Below are 21417 nucleotides of genomic sequence, written 5' to 3'. Positions count from 1 at the left end.
AAATCTACCATTTAAAATGATTTAGTAGTACATTTATAGACAATATTTTTTACAGTGTGTGTTTTGTTGACCACAGCAAAGTCCTTCCATCCAAATGTGATCATTTGCGGAATCATCTGTTGTCTTTGTGCTGATGTGTGCAATGACAAACACCATCAATGCAGCTCCTTTACTCCTGCTGGGGACTGAGGGAACAATTTGCAGTGTCAACTTTGATTGACTTAAATATCATGATCATTATAAAAATAAGGGAGCATTTCAAACACTTGTGTATTAAACTGTACGATCACTGAACACACTTTCCCAAAAGGCAACAGTTCACAACAGGCTTCAAAACTGAAAAGCATCTCTTATGCTGTGAAATTGAAATATGGGTTGCTTTTCTCTCGTCCCGGTGATCGGCACATCTGGGAGATGTGTTTTCTATTCAATGGTTTTCCGTCCACATAGCATACAACGATGGAGCAACGTCAACATTCTGTCCTTGTCGTGTACACTACTCTTTATTAAAGACCTGGGTCTTCCAGCTTCAATGTTTTATTTGCGCTCATCATAGTTTGACCGGCTCGCATGGCAATAAACTTGTTGCACTAACCTGTTGCTAACAGCTAAAGGTTTCCAGGCAGAACTCTAGCTCCTCAACTTTGGTTCCACAGTACGTGCATCTATCTACTTAAGATATATTCTGGACCCCGGACTGTGAAGGTTCAGCACAAATACACAATCCCTGATTGCCCTACTACTGACGGAATGAGGTACGTAAGGAAAATGTAAGGAGCATTAAGAGTTGAATCGTTACACACTTATAACATCATTTTTAGCCGTGCTAGCGATATTGCTAGCGACTTTGGTGCAGACTGAAATGTCTCAACAACTTTTGAAGGGATTACAATGGAATTCATGGTTCCCAGAGGATGAATCCTAATAACTTTGTTCATTCTTTGACTTGTCTGGTGCCACCAACAAATTTCAATCAAAAACCACAAGGAAGTCCTCAAATTAATGACTCGAGTCAAAATTTGTATAGCAATGTTTCTACTTCCACAAGCAAGTTATTTGTTTTACTGACATAGTTTTGCTGATTTTTATCCAGTGAAAATAGACGTCTTTGAAGCGTGGCTCACAGAACAAATGAGTTATTGCTGCTACAGACAAAAATGCTAAAAAAAAAAAAAAAAATCAAGGGTCAATTAAAAGTGAACTTTTAATGACTTTATCCTGTCTTTGACTTTATCCTAAGACGACATGCAGCTTAATGACAAGTTTACACAGTTGACTTCAAAATACTTTGTTGTTCAATCAGACGGAGTGAGAGGACAGCCTGCAGCACGGCTCACTTTCTCACCTTTCAATTTGTGTCTTCAGTTCCACTCACTCTTCCACCTTATTCGTCTATAATTAACTGGCTTGTGTCTGCAAAGAGTGGGAGCAGCCAGGCGAGAATTAGACAAAATATTTCCATCAGGAAGACAACAAATAAAACAGCCTAAAGTTTGGGCGCTTCACAATTGACAATGCTCGCCTAATTTCATGGCAATCCATCCAAGTTTCGTCAAAATATTTAGAAGTGGTGGATGAACTGATCAACCCTGCCAAACAGGGCATTATGCAAAATAGTCTGAACTTTTAATCCACAAAAATGTGTTTAAACTAGAAAAGTAAAATCGGTAAAGTGCAGATCTCTACCAGGTTTGTCTGCAATAACCACTGCTGTAATGATTCGCACGTCTCAGGCAACAGATGCGCTCTCATTATAATCTATGCAGCTGTCTGCACCTACCCTGACCCGCCAGATGGTTTGTTATTCAGAACTATCTGAGAAGCCGTCATTAGAAACTGTTTGGAAAAGGGCAGGCACTTTCAAAAAATACTTGGCAGGTGATTACATGAATCATCTGTCAATCAAACTCTGGCCTGAGCCAGTCGGGAGAAGAACAAAAATATATTTTCCATCCCTAAAGCAGTCAGTTCTTTGCTCTCTCGTTCTGATATAACTGATGCCATTGCAGCATCTACGTTAAACTCTTTAGGTTAGCGTAGATGCTGTTTTTAGAACAGTGGCCTCGCTGTATTGTCTCGGACACACCAGAAGTTTGACCAAGGTCTCTTTTCTGGCTGGAGGCTGGTGCCAGCCAGGAGCCTATTGAGTGGGGTCTGACACCAGATGTTTGTTTGGGACATCCTTTGACTCCCATTCCTTTTCCGAAGCAGATTGGGTGGTAAAGTCAGCTATTTTTTATCTACAAATTGGTAATATTGACAGCAGACGAGCAGGAGATGGATTGAAGATGTCTTCGTGGATTGCTAGATGAGGAATCTTTGACCTTTTGGAGCAACCTTTGAGTAGGTGAGACTAGTCAGATATGTGGGAGAGTTATATATTTGACCAACCCCCCCCTTACTCCCAACGCATCAAGTAACGCAGCTTGGTCAGTGCTTCTGAATGCAAAGCACCTACCTGCGGCATTATGGGAGAGCAATTGACAAATTTTAAAGAGTGAGATAGTCACAGGTCAGAAGTGTAGGTGGCTGGGTCAAACAAACACAGGACATTCATCCAGGAGACTAAAAGACATTTTTTCAACTAAGTCAATAGTCATGCGAGTTGTTTACGATGGCAGTCACGTGATTCATGTGTGGTAGTAACGTACGTAGCCAAGTTACTCATCCATGCTCTTTTCCTAAAGTGTTTTTCTTGCCTAAATCTAACTTCCTTTGAAGATGGAAGTTTATTTTGAAAAGACGCTATTGCATGTAACAAGCATATATTGACACTGACACTAGCAGACCCGACGTTCGAGGGAAAGGTAAAGCCTCGAGGTTTGGCGCTTAGTGCCACTGACTAAGTTGTGTTATGTGACGCATTGGTGTGAGAATGTGTTGGTTAGATAGGACAGGGAGCCAGGGGGAAAAGTGTTGGGCAAATAGTCCCCGTTATGACTCATGGTGTGTATGGGGTGACCTGGACCAGAAATGCAGAGGGGCAGTACTGAGGTTCAATGTAGGAGCTCCACATTTTTGAGCCGACAAGCTTCCAAAGCAGGTTGTGTCGGGACCTTTACTGCCGTTACTTTCAGATGCTCCTTGAAGGACAGGGTCCAGTCAAGGGTCACTCCCAGATAGGTGACCTTTGACAGGATCCTGGATACAGCCAACATATAAACTTTCATGCCAGGCCTACGTACTACGATGAAATGAGATGATATGATGCAGGATTCAATATGAATAATATACATTTTATCTTGCATTAGGAATGTTTTGCCTCCAGGACTTCACTTTCTCCAGCAGTTTAGAAGCAAGACATGGGAACTTCGTCCTTCAGGAGGTGCAGTGTTAAATCACAGGAACTGAAACCTACACCGTACATCTACTAAAAGATGACAAATTTACTATTCATTTCTTCTTTACTCCGATTGCCAACAAGCGTCTGCTTTGAGCTCATCCACCGCCACACTCTCGCTCGACCACGTACTGAGCTAAGCTACTCTTACTTCAATGTGAAGATGTGGATTTCACTTAAACCTGGCCTTGGCCATTTTCCCTCTCTAGGATGAAAGTGGTTTTCTTCATCTTTTGTGATTTGCATATGCCACGTGGAGCACCATGTGTGCATGTGAAGCCCACAGGGCCAGGTGTTTCCAACCCAGTGGAAAAATGTCAAAGTTTGTTTGCATTTGATTCATTGTTCAGCCCTAGTTAAGATTCATATATTGTTGAAAGTATAAGGGCTTTGGGATTTCAATAACAGTGAGGGATGTTCAATGCAAAAGCAATAGGACAAAAACAGGGCATCTGTAACTACGGTGTCACAAAAACAATGAACAATTACTTACAGATGTAAAGGCCAGGAGTTCCTCTTCAGTCAGTTTATGGACGGGGTTATTCTTCTGGAAGTCAGTGCTGCAATACAACACTCTTGGTCAACAGTATATACATTATGAAACAATACCAAGTCTACAGCTATGTTAGCAGCTCTGTGAAGCTGTGGTTTAAGCTAAAGCTAAATGCTAAAGTCAGCATGCTAACATAATCAAAACACTATACTGATGTTTAGCAGGTACAGTTGTGTGAAAAAAAATCACTTTTTCACACAGGGCCATGTAGGTTTGGATTTTTTTCCCCCCTTAATAATAAAAACCATTTAAAAACTGCATTTTGTGTTTACTTGTGTTATCTTTGTCTAATATTTAAATTTGTTTGATGATCTGAAACATTTAAGTGTGTCAAACATGCAAAAAAATAAGAAATCAGGAAGGGGGCAAACACTTTTTCACACAACTGTATATTGTTTGCTATGTTCACAGTTTAGCACATTAGCATGCTAACATTTGCTAATTGCCAATAAACACAAAGCTGAGGCCAAAGGGGATGTCATTAGAATTGCAGGTAGACTATTTGTTCCTTATCAAAGTATTCGGCCAATGGAATGTTGACCTGAAGGTGGTCCTAGCTTAGGGAATCAAAGTTATTACAATTCATTACCGGGAGCATAGGGAATGTGTACCAAATCCCATGGCAATGCATCTAATAGTTCCGTTTGGAATGCAGTGGAATCACCCATTCTTGGACATTCCTATGGACGATTCAGTGGACTGCATGCTGTACAAAACTGTTAATCAGAAGCAGGGTTATGATCAGGATTATATCAAGCCTGGCAGTACTTGCTAAAAAGCCTACTCGGATACGCAGGAAATGTGGAAAATAAGGAGACGTGCGAGGGTTACAGCAATCAAATGACCACTCATTGAGGAAAAAGGTTGCTGAACTGCAGGATAACGTACATCACCTTCGTGAATACAGAATGCCTGTTTGATGGCATGAAGGGAAACCTGGCTCAGCTTCTTGGATTTGGATTATTCATTGAATATCAATAGGTTTGTGTCCCCTCTACACTTGGATCGGGAGTGTGGTATTATGGGGCAATTGCAAGGTGGAGGTTTATGTTTGTACAGCAGACAGATTGTGTACCAATATCGCTGTACGGAAACTGTTGCGCCCTCCCAATGTTGAACTGCTTTCCGTTTCATCAAGGCTCTTACCTCCGAGGGAATTCCCACAGATGTGCGTCACCATTTTATATATTCATCCCAAAGCGCGCCAATTAGTGACCCCTGCTCTAGCTAACTGTACCTGGCTTTGAGGGAGTAGGTGTAAGCCGACAGTATGCTTCATCAGTAGTGCTTGTCGTATTGTCAAAAAGCTTCAGACAACAATATCTGTACCGTCAATCCAACATTCACACTCAACTCACGATGTGATACGCCAGCTGTGCGGACGTCAGACAGTAAGCAGGGTTTGAACTTCTCTCTCAGATCTCTTAATTCATTCTTGACACAACTACTTGTCACTTTTAATTTGAGTGAAACCGAGTGCAACACTAAACATGCATTCCAGAACAGACTCTGAAAATGTGTACTGTTCTCTCCATATTGAAACAAAGTTACGTGTCCTTGGTCTGACGGACTTTTTCCACCCGTGTGGCCATTTTAATCAGGTGTAAATACTTTTAGTTTTCGACAAGGTTGGACAAAATGTCATACGAACTAGTTCTGTTCGAGCACAGTAGAAAGCCTTTGTCATTGTAGAAAAAAACAAAATTGGGAGCATTACTTCTGATCAGAGCAGTTAAAAGAGAGAGTGAAAATATGATTAAACACCACGAAAACAAATAAACTTCCTAACTTGCCTGAGGTTACCAGCTAGCGAGTCAAAATGTTTACTTCGATGAAAAAATCTCAACTTAAAGTCCACTTACAACCCCTGTCCACAGCTTTCTATAATAATATATATAATAATTAACTGTCAAGGTAAACTACTTATGAATCAAATGAAACAAGAGATTATGACATTTCACATTGCATTAATCGATAATGCATTGACAATTTAAGAACCTTTAATTTCATGTCTCAAGTATAGAATCCAAATTGTGCCGTTTAATGTACCTTACCCAAAAGGTAAAGTAAGAGCTGCTAAGAACGCAGCACATCCACAGAGGGAGAAAAATAGATCCAGACACGGTCACATTCCAAGAGGAACATGGCTAAAATGTAATAAAAAGTAATCACATCCTGCGATGTGCTCCGATTAATACAGGCACCGACAATAAAGAGGTAATTCAAATTCTTGATCGCACTGTGTCCGGTCAAACTTACAACTTACACACTAGATTACATCAACACCCCTGCAACACCTTCAGTCACCAATCGGAATTATTCTCCCATTTTAAACTGTTGGTGTTGTGTAATGGCTCGAAGTTCATTGATGCTCCATGTGCATAAGTTCTCTCCAGTGTCTTCATGTTTTTTGCACTTAAATATGCAAGTAGCTGATTGTGTATTTGAATCAAACTGTGTAAGACAGAACTGTGGCTGAATGGATCCAGTAATAGTAATTCACCTTGCAATGTGTTTACCCTGTTACAATAACTTCACCTTTGCTCGGACAAAAATGCAATTATCAGTTTATGAGCGTATGTCTCCGATCAACCCCACAGTTGCATATAAGCCTAACTTTTGTATCCACAAATAAGTAACTAGTAATTCCCCAATAAGAATAGAGTGCTTATTTTTTGCATTACTTCTTTTTCACTCTCTGGAAGACTCAAGAGTCTTGTGAATGTCTTGCGAAGCAAGCAGGTTTGCGGATCCACCATAACTTTAGACAGACCTGCTGCTCATCCATCATCTCCTAGCAATCTCACTGACTGCTCCATTGACCTTCACTGGACCTTTTAAGTCCCAGCAGTAGCATGGGGATTAATCACTGACTGTTATGTATAATCTGTGGAATTCTTCAGGTTTCTGGGATCCACCATCTCCCAGGACCTAGTTCAACCTGCCTCAGGAGCTGCTGATTCAATTCTACGCTGCAATCCTCCGGTCTGTTCTCTGCACACCCATCACTGCGGGATTTTGAACAGCCACCAAAAAGGACAGGAACAGACTACAACAGACATTCAGGACTGCAGATGACATTATTGGCACCAGCCTGCCCTCTACCCAGGAGTTATACACCTACAGGGTCAGGAGATGTGCAGGTAACATCACTGCAGACCCTTCAACCCATGTTACACCTTCACCTCTTTGGTAGAAGGTACCGAACAGCGGACGCCAAAAACAACCAGACACAATAACAGTTTCTTCCTGAAGGCCGTCACTCTGATGACACCACTGCTAAAGCTGCTACTGCTACAGCTGCTTCATCAAAGGTTGCCATGGTGATGTCAACTTTAAAGTGACAACTCGGCCAAATATGTCTTTCCAAAGACTTTAAGCTGAGTTGCTTGGAGTTCCTCTCCCTTTCAGGCTGTTATGGCCACATTTTAAAGTCTGTTGTCTGCAACCAGCACAAGATTTGCCATATTTTGACCACAAAGAGTAAAAATTGTCAGAACTGGAGGTTGCCGCCTGGTTCTAATAACATGTGAAACCCATAACCCAATAATTATGCAGTGAATGGCTATGTGTTATGACCATGTAAAAAGGATTAACATCCTTTTCAAGATGTTAATCAAGTCAGTGTGAGGGAGTGAATAACCTCAAGTTCTGTTTTTGATTTTGAAGATTTAAAAAAAATATATATTCTTGTGGTAATTTCTGCTTTATTGATAATGAAAGCTTGGTGAGGGACAGGAAAGGCAGGGGAGAGAGAGCAGGGATGACATGCAGCGAAGGGCGGCAAGCTGGAGTCAAACCAGAGCTGCTGCGGTAAGGTCTGGAGCCTTGATACATGGTGCCCTGACACCCACGTTATTTTCTGTAGTTCAGGTTCCACAACTGGTAGATTAGCATGATATATGAGTTTCCTTGTGAAGAACTGAACACATACAGCCATTACTTTCAAAATGTCTTTTTAAACACAACTACGTTTTAAACCGAGATCAAGAGATTGAACGGAATGCTGCAGAAAGACGTAGAAGACTTACCAGATCCCCAGAATGACGGCCTGCTCCTCAGCGCTGAGGTCAGGCAGCTCATACTGATCTGGAGCCGCTAAATTGATCTTATCCAGCCGGGTCTCATCACCCAGAGCGTAGTCCTGTAAGCACATGGAGACACACAGTCAGATGTAAATATATGCTGCAGCCATAAACCACTCCACAAGAAAACAAATAAGAGCGGCAAAGTGAGCCGGAATGCTGTGTTAGATCAAGAATTACATATTTTGAATAATTGCTTGCAGCCACAACCCATAAAAGGAAAATTACAACTGTGAGACATGAAGCTGTAAGACTGAATTCCCAATACATAGTGGCATGCTTAGTGGGCACTTTCTTGAAAATGGGTGATGTCCATTTCACTCATCTCTTTGTCTTCAGGAAGACATGTACTTTAAGAAAAAACTAGAATTAGGACCAGAGCTGGGCCATAAGGTTAATCTGAATCACCTCCCTCTCATGTTGGGGTCCACCACATGCTTAAGTAATTGTAGCTGAAGATAAAATATTTAAGGAATCTTGATGTGTCCTTGGGCAAGATACTTAACCCCAAAATTGCTCCCATAGCTGTGCCTACAGTGTGTGAATGTATGTTAGTCCTGATGCATGGTAGCCCCTGCCATCAGTGTATGAATGGGTGCGAACGGGTGAATGATAAGTGTCAAAGCGCTTTGAGTGGTCGGAAAGGCTAGAAAAGTGCTATACAAGTACAGTCCATTCACCATGTATTTATATTTTAGGCAATCTCACTAGTACATTTCTTTTAAACCGTCTTTCCATTCATTGGAAAGGCAGTGTTTAATGATATCTTGGGGTATAGCATTTGAGTTTTTAGTACAGAATGCATGTTTTAGTACGAGTTCCAGTATTCAGTATTCTCATGTTGGCTGTGCCCCAGAAGCTAGAGCGGGTCATCTACCAAGTGGAAGATGGGCAATTGATCCCAATCATGTGGACTGGAGGAGTGTCCTTGGGCAAGACTCTGAACCCCAAATTGCTCAATGTTAATGCAATCTAATTTCGACTACTTTTTATTGGAACATAACTTCGCAAGTGTTTATTTCCCTCAGAAACCTTTGGAAGTCTTACTACTACAAAGTGACACTGGAAAAAGACAGGTGGAACAGACAAAAGCTGTGTGCTGATATTGATGAACCAATGTTGGTTTGTCTTGGTAAATGGACCATATCAATCACACTATCCCATTAGCAAAGGCATCACCTGAATGCATCCATTACAGGGCTTGATATTATGTAGTGTTTTGGAGTAAAATGGGGCATTACTGACATATTGTCAGCATCCAAAGTTTGACTGTCACTAAAAATGTTCTTGATTTAAAATGTGCCTCTTTGTTCCTAGAGATATGTTCACCTACAAAAGGACTGTAATATGTTAAATAGTAGACTGCATCACCGTTAACCTGAGAGTAGGGCCAAGCACTTAGCAATGTCTCACATTTATCGATGTACACAAACCTTCTGCAGACAAAGTTCGGGGTTCAGCGTCTTGCAGAAACACATCAAGATATAACCAGAGGGGCCAGGGATCACATTAAGGATTGAACAATGCATGACTGTCAATGACAGTCGAGTGCATTCCTCTAATCTATTCTTGGCAAGTATTGATGCAAAAAGAGCAAACTCATTCCAAACCCTATGCTCCGACAATGTGTTTTGGCACCTGCAACAAAAACTCAGGATCGGACTTACTTTCATTAGAATAACACAAGAGTGCCAAGTTAGGTCAGAACCACAGTGACAGGAATGGTCCAATGTCCCTGCTGGCATTGCTTTTGACTTGCCAGTGATGAAGTGAGTTGTACCTCTCTGCTTTCCTTCGATCCATTCTAGATAGGAAGTCAGTAAGCTCTAGTTAATGACAGCCTTGATCGAGGTGATTTACTACTCCTCCAGTAATGAGGGCCTTAGTGGTCTGAGCACAGCACAAGGAACCGGAGCTGGACCACAGCCACGAGACAGAGAGCTCCATGGACACAGTCCAGCAAGGGTTTGGGTGATTTCAGAAAATATACAAAAGAGGAAACCAATGTCTCCTTGAGTTCTTTAACAGTAACTCAGCAGTGTCTTGGACATTGTATGGCTTGAGTTTCTCCATCATTACCAAGAAGGTTATAGGTTGTTTTTTTTTTTAATCCAAATACATATATAATTACATGTCTAAAAAAAACGACGGACTGGACAGAAAGAAGAACCGATAACGAATTTGGTGCAGAAAGTTCCAACATGCGATTATATATTTTAAATCATTTTTTAAATTTTTTAAAGATTAAGCAAGTCAGTCCAGACACCCTCTTCCAGCTCATCCTGGGCCTAATGGGCGACTGTGGCTCAGTGGTAGAGCTGGGTCGTCCTTCAGAGGATCGCCAATTTGATCCCCGCTAGTCCATATCGATGTGTCCTTGGGCAAGACACTTAACCCCCAAAAAACCCTGTGGCTGTGCCTACGCGGTGTTAATGTTGTATGAATGTTAGTTGTGTATGAATGGCAGTTTAATAAATCACTGATCTTTTTTTCAACCAAAAATGCTTTACGCTGGTTCGGGGGTACATCACTGAAAAAAGGTTGAGAACTACTGCTCTAGTGCACAATGGCCGAACTACAAAAGACATTTTGCAACTGAATTTATTATTATTTAGTATTATATGACTTCCTTTCTGCCTGTACAGGAGCGTTTATGAATATCAACTCATCCATTTCAAAATGCTTTGAGTTTCGTGTACATGATAATCAATTATTCTGTTGATATACTGTATTGATAAAGTATATGTGCATCAGTGTGTCTGAATACTGTTTACAGGTATGTTTGCATACGAGAACTTCTGCATGTATGAATAATGTACCTGTATCTATCTGTGTGTGCATGACTTCTGTTTAAATGGAATGTTTGAACTGTGAAGCTGGATTATACTGTAGGTGTAAAGTTTGGCTTGTAGATGTAGTAAATTCTTTGATTGATTCATTATGTTGAGGCACTTCCGTTTTCAGTTTTTATGATTTATCCATTTGAACTTTACAGAAATTTGTTTCATCATTCAAATAATGAAATGTATTATTCATACATTAGTGCATGCATTTCTTTTTTTACCCCATAAAAAAAAAATTTTCAAAGCAACAAAAAAATGTTCTTAAAGCACAGTTGTCTTGTTCTATGAGCTACATGTCAGTAAAACGTACTTTGACTTTATTTCTTAGAATTAGACAAAAAATAGGTTGCTGAACCTCAATAACACGAGACTTAACTTGATCACTGGACCAGATGTACATCACTGATATTCTGTTCCCAATCCTAAAACAACAGCAGGATGGAGAGTGGAGAGTGCAGTGCTGGGAATTCCATTGGGTCAACTGTAGCAACAGACTTCAGACGCTATTAAGGCTCCAGAGGTGGACGTCTCCCTCTGCTGATGATGCTGGGTAATACAAATTATTGCCCCTGTTGTACATTCTGGGCAGCAGAAAAGGCCAAAATGATCTCAAACACCTTGATCTGTGCAAGATCCTCTCCAACAAACCGAAGAAGCAGTCAGCTACCAAGTCAGTCAGTCAGAGAGCACTTAGGAGCTCCATCTTTAGGGATCTTCTTTTTCATATTATGACGGTTAGAATGTTTTTATGCCAGACAGTTTACCCTTTGATTGGTTTGTCTTGTCAAATCACAACAATGAATATATTTTCATGCACCATCAAATACAAATTACCTTTAGCATCCAAGAAATCGCAAACCATAACAGTGATTTCAATCCTAATAGTTTATAAAGTAACAGTGAAACCTGAATATATTGTGACCACTGTACATTTGGAAGGTTCTCATACCTGCCAATAGAACACATTCTCTAGAGCAGGGATTCCCAAAGTGTGGTGGAGAGGAAAAATGTAATGGTGGTCTAATGGTGTAATAATTAATATTAAATATAATTTAAAAAAATGTAAGTGGGATTTTTCACAAAATAAAAACATGAATTATAAAAATTCCCTTTGTAAGATTTAAATTTAAAAACTTACAATTTAATAAATAAATGCACTTCAGCTCCTGCCGCCAGTCTGTCTTTTACGTACACACTAGCCAGCCTAGCTTGTGCAGCTAACGTCAGCTAACAGCTAACTTCATCCATTCAGCAACGTTCATGCAAATATGCTAAACTGGCTGAAATCGGGGAAACTGTCAGGTGGGACATCTGAAGCTATCAGTCATAAAAGAGGAGAGGGACAGAGAGCGAGAGAGAGAGAGGAATCGGAGGCGAGAGAAACGGAGATGTGCGTTGGGGAGTGACCGGGAGAAGAAATCGAACGGGAGTCAGAGAAAGATGAGACCGAAAAGGAGGAAGGGATAGCACAGACAAATCGGGAGCACATGGGCCCATCGCGGAGTCAAGGTGAAAAAAGAGGAAACGAGAGTGAGCATCAGACTGAGGAGAAAAAAAAAGAGGAAATATGATGAAAGGTATCTGGGTCTGGGCTTCACTTGGATTGGCAATGCAGATTGCCCAAAGCCACAGTGTGTGGTGTGCAGTGAGTTTCTGGCTAACAGCTGTCTGAAGCCCTCTTATTTACGTCGCCACCTGAACACCAAGCATGCCAGTGCAAGTCAAAAGCCCCTTACATTTTATGTATCGAAATCGGAGGACTTACAAAACAGCCAAAAACAACTGCAGTCTCATTCATGTGTTGGGTCTACAAAAAACGCACTACGGGCTTCATATCTGGTCACAGAATAGCAAGAAAGGGGCTACCTCACATAATCGCCGAAGACGTGTGCTTGCCAGCTGCCAAAGAGATGGTGGAATGTATGATTGGAGAGAGAGAAGCAAACAAGTTGGACATGATCCCGGTGTCCAACAACACTGTTGCGCCGCATCGATGCTTTGTCCGAAGACATCCTGGCTACATTAGTCGGTCGCGTGAAGAAGAGTGAGTTTTACTCTCTGCAAGTAGACGAGCCTACAGATGTGGCCCAACACAGCAGGACACCTTTCCACTAAAATGACCTACTGTGTATGAATGAAGGCTTGTTGAAACAGAGCTCAACAGTCAGTCATCTGAACAACAGAAGGTTCTAAGTGGTCAATGAAATATCAAAAATCACCAAGTTGAAAGAAGACAACAGAAGCACATACCTTGGGCAGGCTGGCCTGAGGAGTGGGGGTGGGACTGAGCTCATCATCCACCCAGCCAGGCTGGTCCTGCTCTCTCTCGACCTCAAGAATGAGCTGAGCCAAGTACTTTTGCTGGAAATGGGTCCGCTTGCCAAGAGCCCCTTGATTGACCAGAGACAGTAAGTGTTTACTTTCAATCAAGGTATCACTAAGGCCACTAATATTGATATGGGCTCACGCCGGGTTCCGCTGGATGCAGAAGCGCCCGATCTGTCATGGAAGATGGGGATCTGGCCACAGAGCTCCGCGCCGCCACGTCCTGCATGAACTACCCAACTGGTTAACATGGGTGCCGAAAGGACGGGGGCAGCGCCTCTACGAAAATCACGGGGCGTCTGCGTCCAGTGTGAATCCGGCGTTAGGAGGATCATTAGCCGGTATGACAACAACCTCTTATGCAAATCATTCCCTTCGACCAGATGATGCTGTACTTTACGTACCAGTCGTGTTGATATTCAGCCCTGAGAGCTCCTGGGCCTTCTTGATGTGTTCCTTGGCTGGCTGGTACTCATAGTAGGTCAGAAAGGTGTAGACACACTCCAGGTGGAAATGGATAGCCAGGTTTCTCTGCTCCGACAACAGAGACTGACATTTCAGCACTGTGAAAGAAGATGGAGAATAATTCACTTTTTTTTCATCATCATGGGCAAAAATCCTAATTGCATCATTGTTTTCCTTCCTTGACAAATAGTTCTAGCACCTACCTTTTCCTTTTAGTAAGCACCAAGAATAGCTTTATATCTAAATGGTGTCTATGTCACACAGTGTGGTCCTGGACTTTGTTTTCACACCGGACTAGAATGGAAACTGTAAAGCTTACATGCAGGTTCCTGAAACCCATAGCAACTGGAACATTGGGCCTTATGCAAGAACCACTCATACAAACATGACTTGAATTTTCTCTTTTAAATTTGTACGCCAAATACAATATTGACATCAGTTTAACTTCATATCAAACCATACAGAGCACATTTAAACAATGCGTTTGCTCTCAGAGAGGTTATCCTTCGCTGAGACCGGAGGGAGAAAAGAAGCAGAGAGGTGGTGTATAATTAATGATCAGAAATCATACACGTTCATTCCCATTCAACATTAATGAAGCGACACCAAAGTGGATGGTGCCCAGAGTGAGTAAGGAGAGAGAGACCGATTTACATGCAAGACATCCGTGTCACCTTTAGCACCGGTGATTTCATGTCACAGGAAAATGACTTTCTGGTTGGTTGTGCGAGTTGTCGAGTGGAAGGGAAGAGAAACAATGAAAGCCAGATTATAGAATTATTCAGTCTCTTAAAAGACAAGTTTGGCTTTTAGGTAATCGTGATATTTTACCTATTTATCCAGACACATGTAGAGAGGCTTCCTTCATCTCTCCATTAGCAGTGTGCAACATTTTCAGCCATGATAGCGTGGTTCTAGGGGTACTAAGTTTGTACACAGTCATGTTCCCCAGAGGATGAATCCTCATGACCTGGGTGATCCTCTGATTTCTCCTCTCGCGCCATCATGAGGTTGATATTTATATTTTTGAGTGAAATGTCAACAATTATCGGACGGATTGCCATGAAATTTGGTAGACAAATTCATATTCCCCTCGGGACGAATTGTAATGGCTTTGGGGATCCAGTAATGAGGAACTCCATCAGTTTAACACATCAAAGTTTGTCGACAGGTCTTCAGGAGTGCTACTGCAGATTTGTAAAAAGTTGTATAGGTACTTTAGTCTCCTCAGAGGGAGCTGTGTGTAGTCTGATTAAAGTCCTAAGGTGATGCATCTCATCCGCATCGGTTGGGGCAAGTTTGAAAATGTAATAAATCTGGAGGTGTGGAGTTAAGCTATGCTAGATGTGGATAAACTGCTTCTTTCAGAACCTTCCAACAGCATCCAGACATGTGCAGACGGCATTCATGAGTTGGTCCCACTCTGGGTAATTAAACTATTCTTGAAAGCTGACAGTTAAAAATATAAATTAAGTTGGTGAATGTTGTTGTAGCCATGCATTGCCAGACCTTTCTCCACAGTGCTGAGGAGATAGGTCTGGCTATGCCATCACCATTGGCTAAGGCAGCGCTAAGCCCAAGATGCAGCGACGGTGCCCTTGCAAAATAGAATGACGGCTGAAATAGGAGGCCAATGACAGGCTTACAACCACACATCCGGTGAGTCAGACTAGTGTTGTTCTGACCGTCCATGTTACTTATAGCAGTCAAACTAACTGTGAGCAGTGTGAGTAAAAAGAGCACCATCTCACACCAAAACAAGAGCACACATCATGCAGCCCCTCCACAGAGCTGCACGCCTTGTACAGCAGCCGACCTCTCCTCTCTCTAAAGGGCTGTGTGACCAACTGCTCATCTGGAATATGGATTGAGCTGCATTTAATCAATACACTCAAGCAAGCGACGCTCCAGAGATGAAAAAACACTATTATAAAAAGTACTGTCTAGACCTGGTCTGTGTGAAAAGTGCCCTGAGAAGATTTCTCTTGTATAAATAAATAAAATGTAATTATTATTTGAATTATAATAAACAATAGCCTCAGCACCCATTTAATTTCTTCACTGCATTCTGGCCCGATTCCACAATTTCAACAAGCATCACATCTCTCAAAACAAAGTGCTACCTGTATGAAACTAATGTCTACTAACTGCTGTAGTGGGATCTGTGTAAACACTCAATCAAATGACACCCCTTGGGCTACATCGATCCTTCCAACCAAAATATTTAGCCCACAATGAAGAAAGAAGGTTGCTTTTTTCATAGTTTTCAAAACTCAACAGGAACCAAATTGACTGTTGGCAACATCACTAAAAAAAAATACCTAAAAACGAATAAGACCTATCATCTAGCCTAACAATAATCCATGCCTCATGTAGGTCATTTAGGTCATTCAGTGGATAGCGCCTGATGCTGAAATGAAGTCTAATAAACTTACTAGATGAGGGCTGTAGCCATCGATTATCTTAGTAATCCAGTTTCATACAGCATCGATTAATCGGTTAAGAAATACTTAAAACATTTTAATTTCTTTCCTCTATATCACACTGCTGACTGAGTGCTGAGCACTCGCACTGCAATCTGGGGCGGCACGAGTCATCCAGTCTGATCAAATCATATGGGCACGAAACCCACTAGGCGACCTAAGGCAGTGACCAATTTCAGCTCAGCTCCTTACTCATTCGAATGGTGCCAGTCAGGTGACAGTGAAGGAGTGCAAACGTAGAGGCAGAAAAACAAAGGGTCACCCTGCAAATTAGTTCAACCTGATTCTACTTTAGTCGCAGAACAAGGCATCGCCTCAACAATATCAGACGCTACATACCTGCACCAACAGAGAACTCCATCCCAACGTCCCTGTTCAGACATGGACCCAAACCCTAAAGCTGCAATGTACTGTGAATGGAACCCCCAAATAGCATGTATTGAAGCCCATTCTCACAGTAGACAGTCCCCAACTAAGAATTCATCCAATCATGTTTTTTATCTGTTGTAGCTTTATGCATCTGTAGAAAAATAGTAAAAACAACAAAATCATTGCAGAGATGCATGTGATGTTTAACTGTTGATTCAGAATAATGGACAGCGCTGTCCATTATTCTGAATCAACAGTATGTATGTAGTTGCGGCAGTGTCCGTATAACAGAAACGGCACACAGATCAATAGGCAGAGATACGATTTCTGAGCCTGCTTTCTTTTTGTGATTGTTGAACTTTTGGTCACAATTCTATTTTCTCCATTATATCAATATAAAAACAGAAAGAAGGGAACCGACAGGGAAGTGAAGGGACAGTCAACAAGAGAGTGAATGGAAACACATCAAGCATGCGAGATGTGGGACGAGAAAAAAGCCAACCGGAGTAAAACTCATTCTCCCTCTGCTTTCAAACACAAAGCAGGATAAAACAAATACTGACGCAATTGGCATTTACATGGGTATATTGCCACGGTGAGACTAATTGCAACACTCAACAGACAAGTTGCCTTTTGGTTTAGTGTAATACACAAGTGTTTGAAATGTTCCTTATTTTTATAGTGGAAATAGTTTGCTACGGTTGTGAGTTGGCAAAATGCTGCTTCAGTCCTCAGCAGAATGACAGTGTCCGTCTTTGACCACTGTGTTCAGAATAACTGGGTTTTCTGCTGTATTGAACTTGCACCGAACCACGTCTCCAAATCTGGGTACGAAATGGGTACAATTCTGTGTACCATTACACTCCTTGTGCATTGATGTCCACATTATTGTGTTCACAGACCTTTGTCAATGCTGCTTTGGGCCAAGTCTAGGAGCTGTGGAGAACGGGACTCCAGGATCTGCTGGTGCAGGCTGATGTAGCGCAGAGTCCACCACGGCAGCAGCTAAACGGACACATGAACAAAAACAAGAGAAGAAACTAATTAGAACATGTGAGAATAAATGACACAAATGTTCAGTTTTTAAATTGAACTAAATGAGACTTCATGAAGAAAGAAATGGGAGGAGTAAGGAAAAGCTCTGATGATCAGTCTGATGCCTCAATAGCCAACTTGTTTTGCATTAGCTGAAAACTATGATCCTATAAAGATGAGGAAATAATGGAAAATGTTTTATCCAACTAAAATCATAAAATGGAAATTTGTTATTTTTCATTTCTCTGTGATTTAAATAATACACCATACCTTTAGCTGAGAAAGAACAGACTTTTGTTAAAAAATAAATAAATGGCCCCTTTAGCACAAATAAAACTAACATCCAAAGTGCTGCATGCTGGAGCAAAGTGCTGACCACACACTAAAAACAGCCAACTCCATTGCTTTTTTTGGGTCTGACCAGAACACAAAGCGGCAGGGAGAAAATGTATGACTTGCAGCCATATAAGTGCTCTATTTCCTCTTACATCAAACCCCCCGTACCCCGTGTACCGTCCTGTTCTGCTCCGGTAAAGTGGAAGTGAACCATGTAAAAATGTTATAAGTGTGTCAGGGAAGATTACTCCCGCCTCATTCCAATGCAAGATGACCCCATCCTCTGCTGGGTGGTTACATGGAGGTTTAATTGTCTGTCTCACTGAATCAATATCGTCCAGCACACACACTAACTGAGCATGTTCACACACAGACACATTCGTCATGTCAGCAGCACACACATGTTCATCTGTCTCCTGAACGGCAACGCTTCTATTTCTCCCTCCATAGTTACTGTGGTAACATGGGCTAAGAGCGGGGGAGTGGGTTGGAATATGGATGAACAGAGTTGGGTGCGGGAGGGGAGCGATGGTGGGGTCATACATTTAAAAGCCTGGCAGCCCAAACAGAATGGTGCTGCTAATGAATTCTCATATCCCTGATTGGTATGTTAAGCGTTAAGTAACTAAATCACCTATAGCAGGAAAGCATTGTTGCACTTGTGTCCACATCATCACTGGTGATTTCAGATCAGGAATTCGATAGCTGATGCTAAGCACGTCTTCTGACGTCAGACTCTGGCCTATGCGACTTCGCGTTAATGTGCTCTTTAGAGCCTCGGACTTATGGAGAGCTGAGTGACAGCCTGTGTTTACCCTCTTTGACATTTAGCTTTTGGATATTTACATATGGTACTGTATGCAAATGTGCAAGAGGAGCCCAGAAACTGAGCTTGTTAAGTGGCCCTTCTTTAATAACCAGTCTGCTGGAAACTGAGGGACCATGAGCCTCTATGGTGACAGAGATACTGCCAAATGGTTAGTTTAAATTAAACAAGTCTTTTTAGTAAATGTACAAAGCTAGATGTGTTCAAGAATTCACATCAATTATATACATAGTCATTCAAGTAATGCATCATTTCAATGACCAGTAACGTTTTAATATCACCACGCATCACCAGGTAAAGACCAGCCTGGTGTTTGGCTACCGTTAGATCGATAATGTTCCCTGTGATGCAGTGACAAAAAATGGATCTGTTTTTTTTAAAGGAAAAGGTGACTCAACTCTACCGACGCAGCACATCTAGCTGCAAGTCAGGCTGTGTTGTCACTGCAAAGATGACCAACCACTTTGAACTTACCAATGGCTCTTCAGAAACCTATGGGAGACTATGTCCATATTTGATACAGTCTGTGGAGACAGTAAAAGCTCCAAAGCACATGTTATGACCCTAAATACATTCAATTTGGATTCATTATGGCTGGCAGTGATGCGCGAGGGTAAGCAGGGTATTTATTTTGGTCATTAAAGGTCCTAAGAAATTTCTTAACAAGAAAGTGGGCCTTTTAAGTTACAAGAAATTGAGAAGCCCTGATTTATTGTACCTTTAACCACCAACAACTGATGTCACAAGGTGAAAAGCCAAAGTCAGTCAGACTCAAACTGCTACAATTTATTTTAAATCTGCAGTTAGTTCATGAAAAATACAGCCTTCTTGAAGATTAGCTGCAACGTTTCTGGAAATGTGAGGAGCTCAGCCACATAAGTAGTGATGGTTCCTTCCGTGCCGAGGCTTCCAAGCGTGTGTCGCGTAATCAGGAGGATTTTTGTGAAGCGCGTATCGAGGCTTGTGTTGATGACGTATGTGGTGACGTTCGAAGCCTCGCGAGCCGGCTGTACCACGTGACTATTCAGGAAATAGTTCACGAGTTTGGCGTGCGATTCGAAATGTAGGGGGCAGCGAAACGCAATGGATCCCCCCTCACATTGGGTGGACTTGGGACTTTATTGCGCATTTGTTTGCAATCTATTCGTGCATCACAAACATCATTCATTCATTTATTCAATTCAAAGCTTCATACACCAAAGCCATGGTGTCATTATAATCACTGCCTATTTTACATTTATTGTCCACTTAATGGCGCAGTAGAGCAGATGAAGCACCATGAAGCTTCGGCCCATAAGGGAACCAATTGGATGGAAAGCTTCAATGCTTCATGAAGCTTCATCTCGCCATCACTACACATAAGACAACATACACGATCATCCTGAAAGAAGCTCTATGATCATTTACTGACCGATGTCTCTGTAGTGTTTTAAAGATCAGTTCCAGTTAAGATAACAGGTGACTGCATCTCGCAGTCAATTGGGTTGAAAGCTCAGAAAAACCTTCGAGTTGGGATTATATTTTCACAGTGTTAAACCAGTACCAGCAAATTACCTTATTTTTAATTTCTATGGTGCTGCCATTCTGTGGAGTTCTGAGTCTTGAGTTTAACTTACCAAGTTTGAACTAGAAGGACATAAATTATTCCATATTCAGCCTTGCTTATGGCCATTAAAACACAATCGTCCTCAGGCTGGGCTTGTCTGATGAAACACCATTTAGAAGCACATGCACGAATAGATACTATAACATAAAAAAAGCTCAAATGTTCTTTTATCATTAAGCAAACTCTCCTACAAAACAATTCATCAGGAATGGTTGGTTGTGACAGGACAGTCTTACCTGGAGGCTGTCCATCTTCGAGGAGCACTTGGTGAGAATAACCCTGGCCAGCAGGAGGAGGAAGGGGTTAGCCACCAGGCTGTACACAGACTCCCCATCCAGGAGCAGGCTGGAGTGAATGGCCTCAACCACGGTCTGGGGCTGCCAGTCAAAGATATGCAAATGGGTTTAGTTATCTCTATTGAAAGGTCTGCTACTACAGCTGTTGAAGTGATTTATGGAAATTCAGGTAAAAATAAATTGACCAATAGATTCCTTTTTTTTTTTTTTTTTTTAACAATTACGACCAAGATACATTTGAAGTTGAAAAATCAGCTCTCTGTAATGGTGACACTGTTTATGAATGACCTCAGCCCTAGTTTGGCATTTATGTACTGCAATTTCTTGCACACAGATATAGCTGCAATAAGCTAATATCGGCTAATAATTCTGCCTTGCCGATGTATCGCTCTACCTCTAGCTTTAAGTTAGTTTGGATGAAGACCAGAAGCCTCGGCCAGAGAAGGATCATTGCAGTGGCCTAGAGACACAAGCCATTCAAGTTCCCTTCAGTGAAGAGTATGTATTGAAAGCGCTGCTTATTAATACACACCTTTGCACACTCACTGTTAAACCCAGAAGCAATTAAACATTCTCTTTTTGAATACAGACTTGTACACTATAGTTATTCATCCATTGTCAGCCGTTTATCCAGATCCGAGCCATAAAGCAGAGTAGCATGATTTCCAGAGGAGGCTCTGTTCCCCGTTCACATCCTCCAGCTCCCACTGGAGGATTCAACGGTGTTCTGAGATAAGATGGGATATATGATCCCTCCAGCGTGTTCAAAGGTCTGACCCAAGTTCTCCACTCAGATGACCAAGCCAAGTACAGTGGGTACGGAAAGTATTCAGACCCCTTTAAATTTTTCACTCT

At 41.7% G+C, this 21417-nt stretch overlaps 1 protein-coding gene across 1 annotated transcript in view; it reads right to left on the bottom strand.

The window, feature by feature from the left end:
• ttc27 (tetratricopeptide repeat domain 27) overlaps nt 1–21417 on the bottom strand; it is a 65604-nt gene that overhangs the window by 26958 nt on the left and 17229 nt on the right. The window contains exons 4-9 of the mRNA XM_031877244.1: nt 20503–20643; nt 17366–17468; nt 13551–13709; nt 13072–13211; nt 7925–8037; nt 3834–3900 (exon numbers count right to left, since the gene is read on the bottom strand). Coding sequence (XP_031733104.1) covers nt 3834–3900; nt 7925–8037; nt 13072–13211; nt 13551–13709; nt 17366–17468; nt 20503–20643 — 723 coding nt within the window. The remainder of the gene's footprint in view (nt 1–3833; nt 3901–7924; nt 8038–13071; nt 13212–13550; nt 13710–17365; nt 17469–20502; nt 20644–21417) is intronic.

The sequence above is a fragment of the Anarrhichthys ocellatus genome, unplaced genomic scaffold (genome assembly GCF_004355925.1).
Source record: "Anarrhichthys ocellatus isolate YVR2014 unplaced genomic scaffold, GSC_Weel_1.0 scaffold131, whole genome shotgun sequence".
NCBI lineage: Eukaryota > Metazoa > Chordata > Actinopteri > Perciformes > Anarhichadidae > Anarrhichthys > Anarrhichthys ocellatus.
This window is presented reverse-complemented; position numbering and strand designations above follow the sequence as displayed.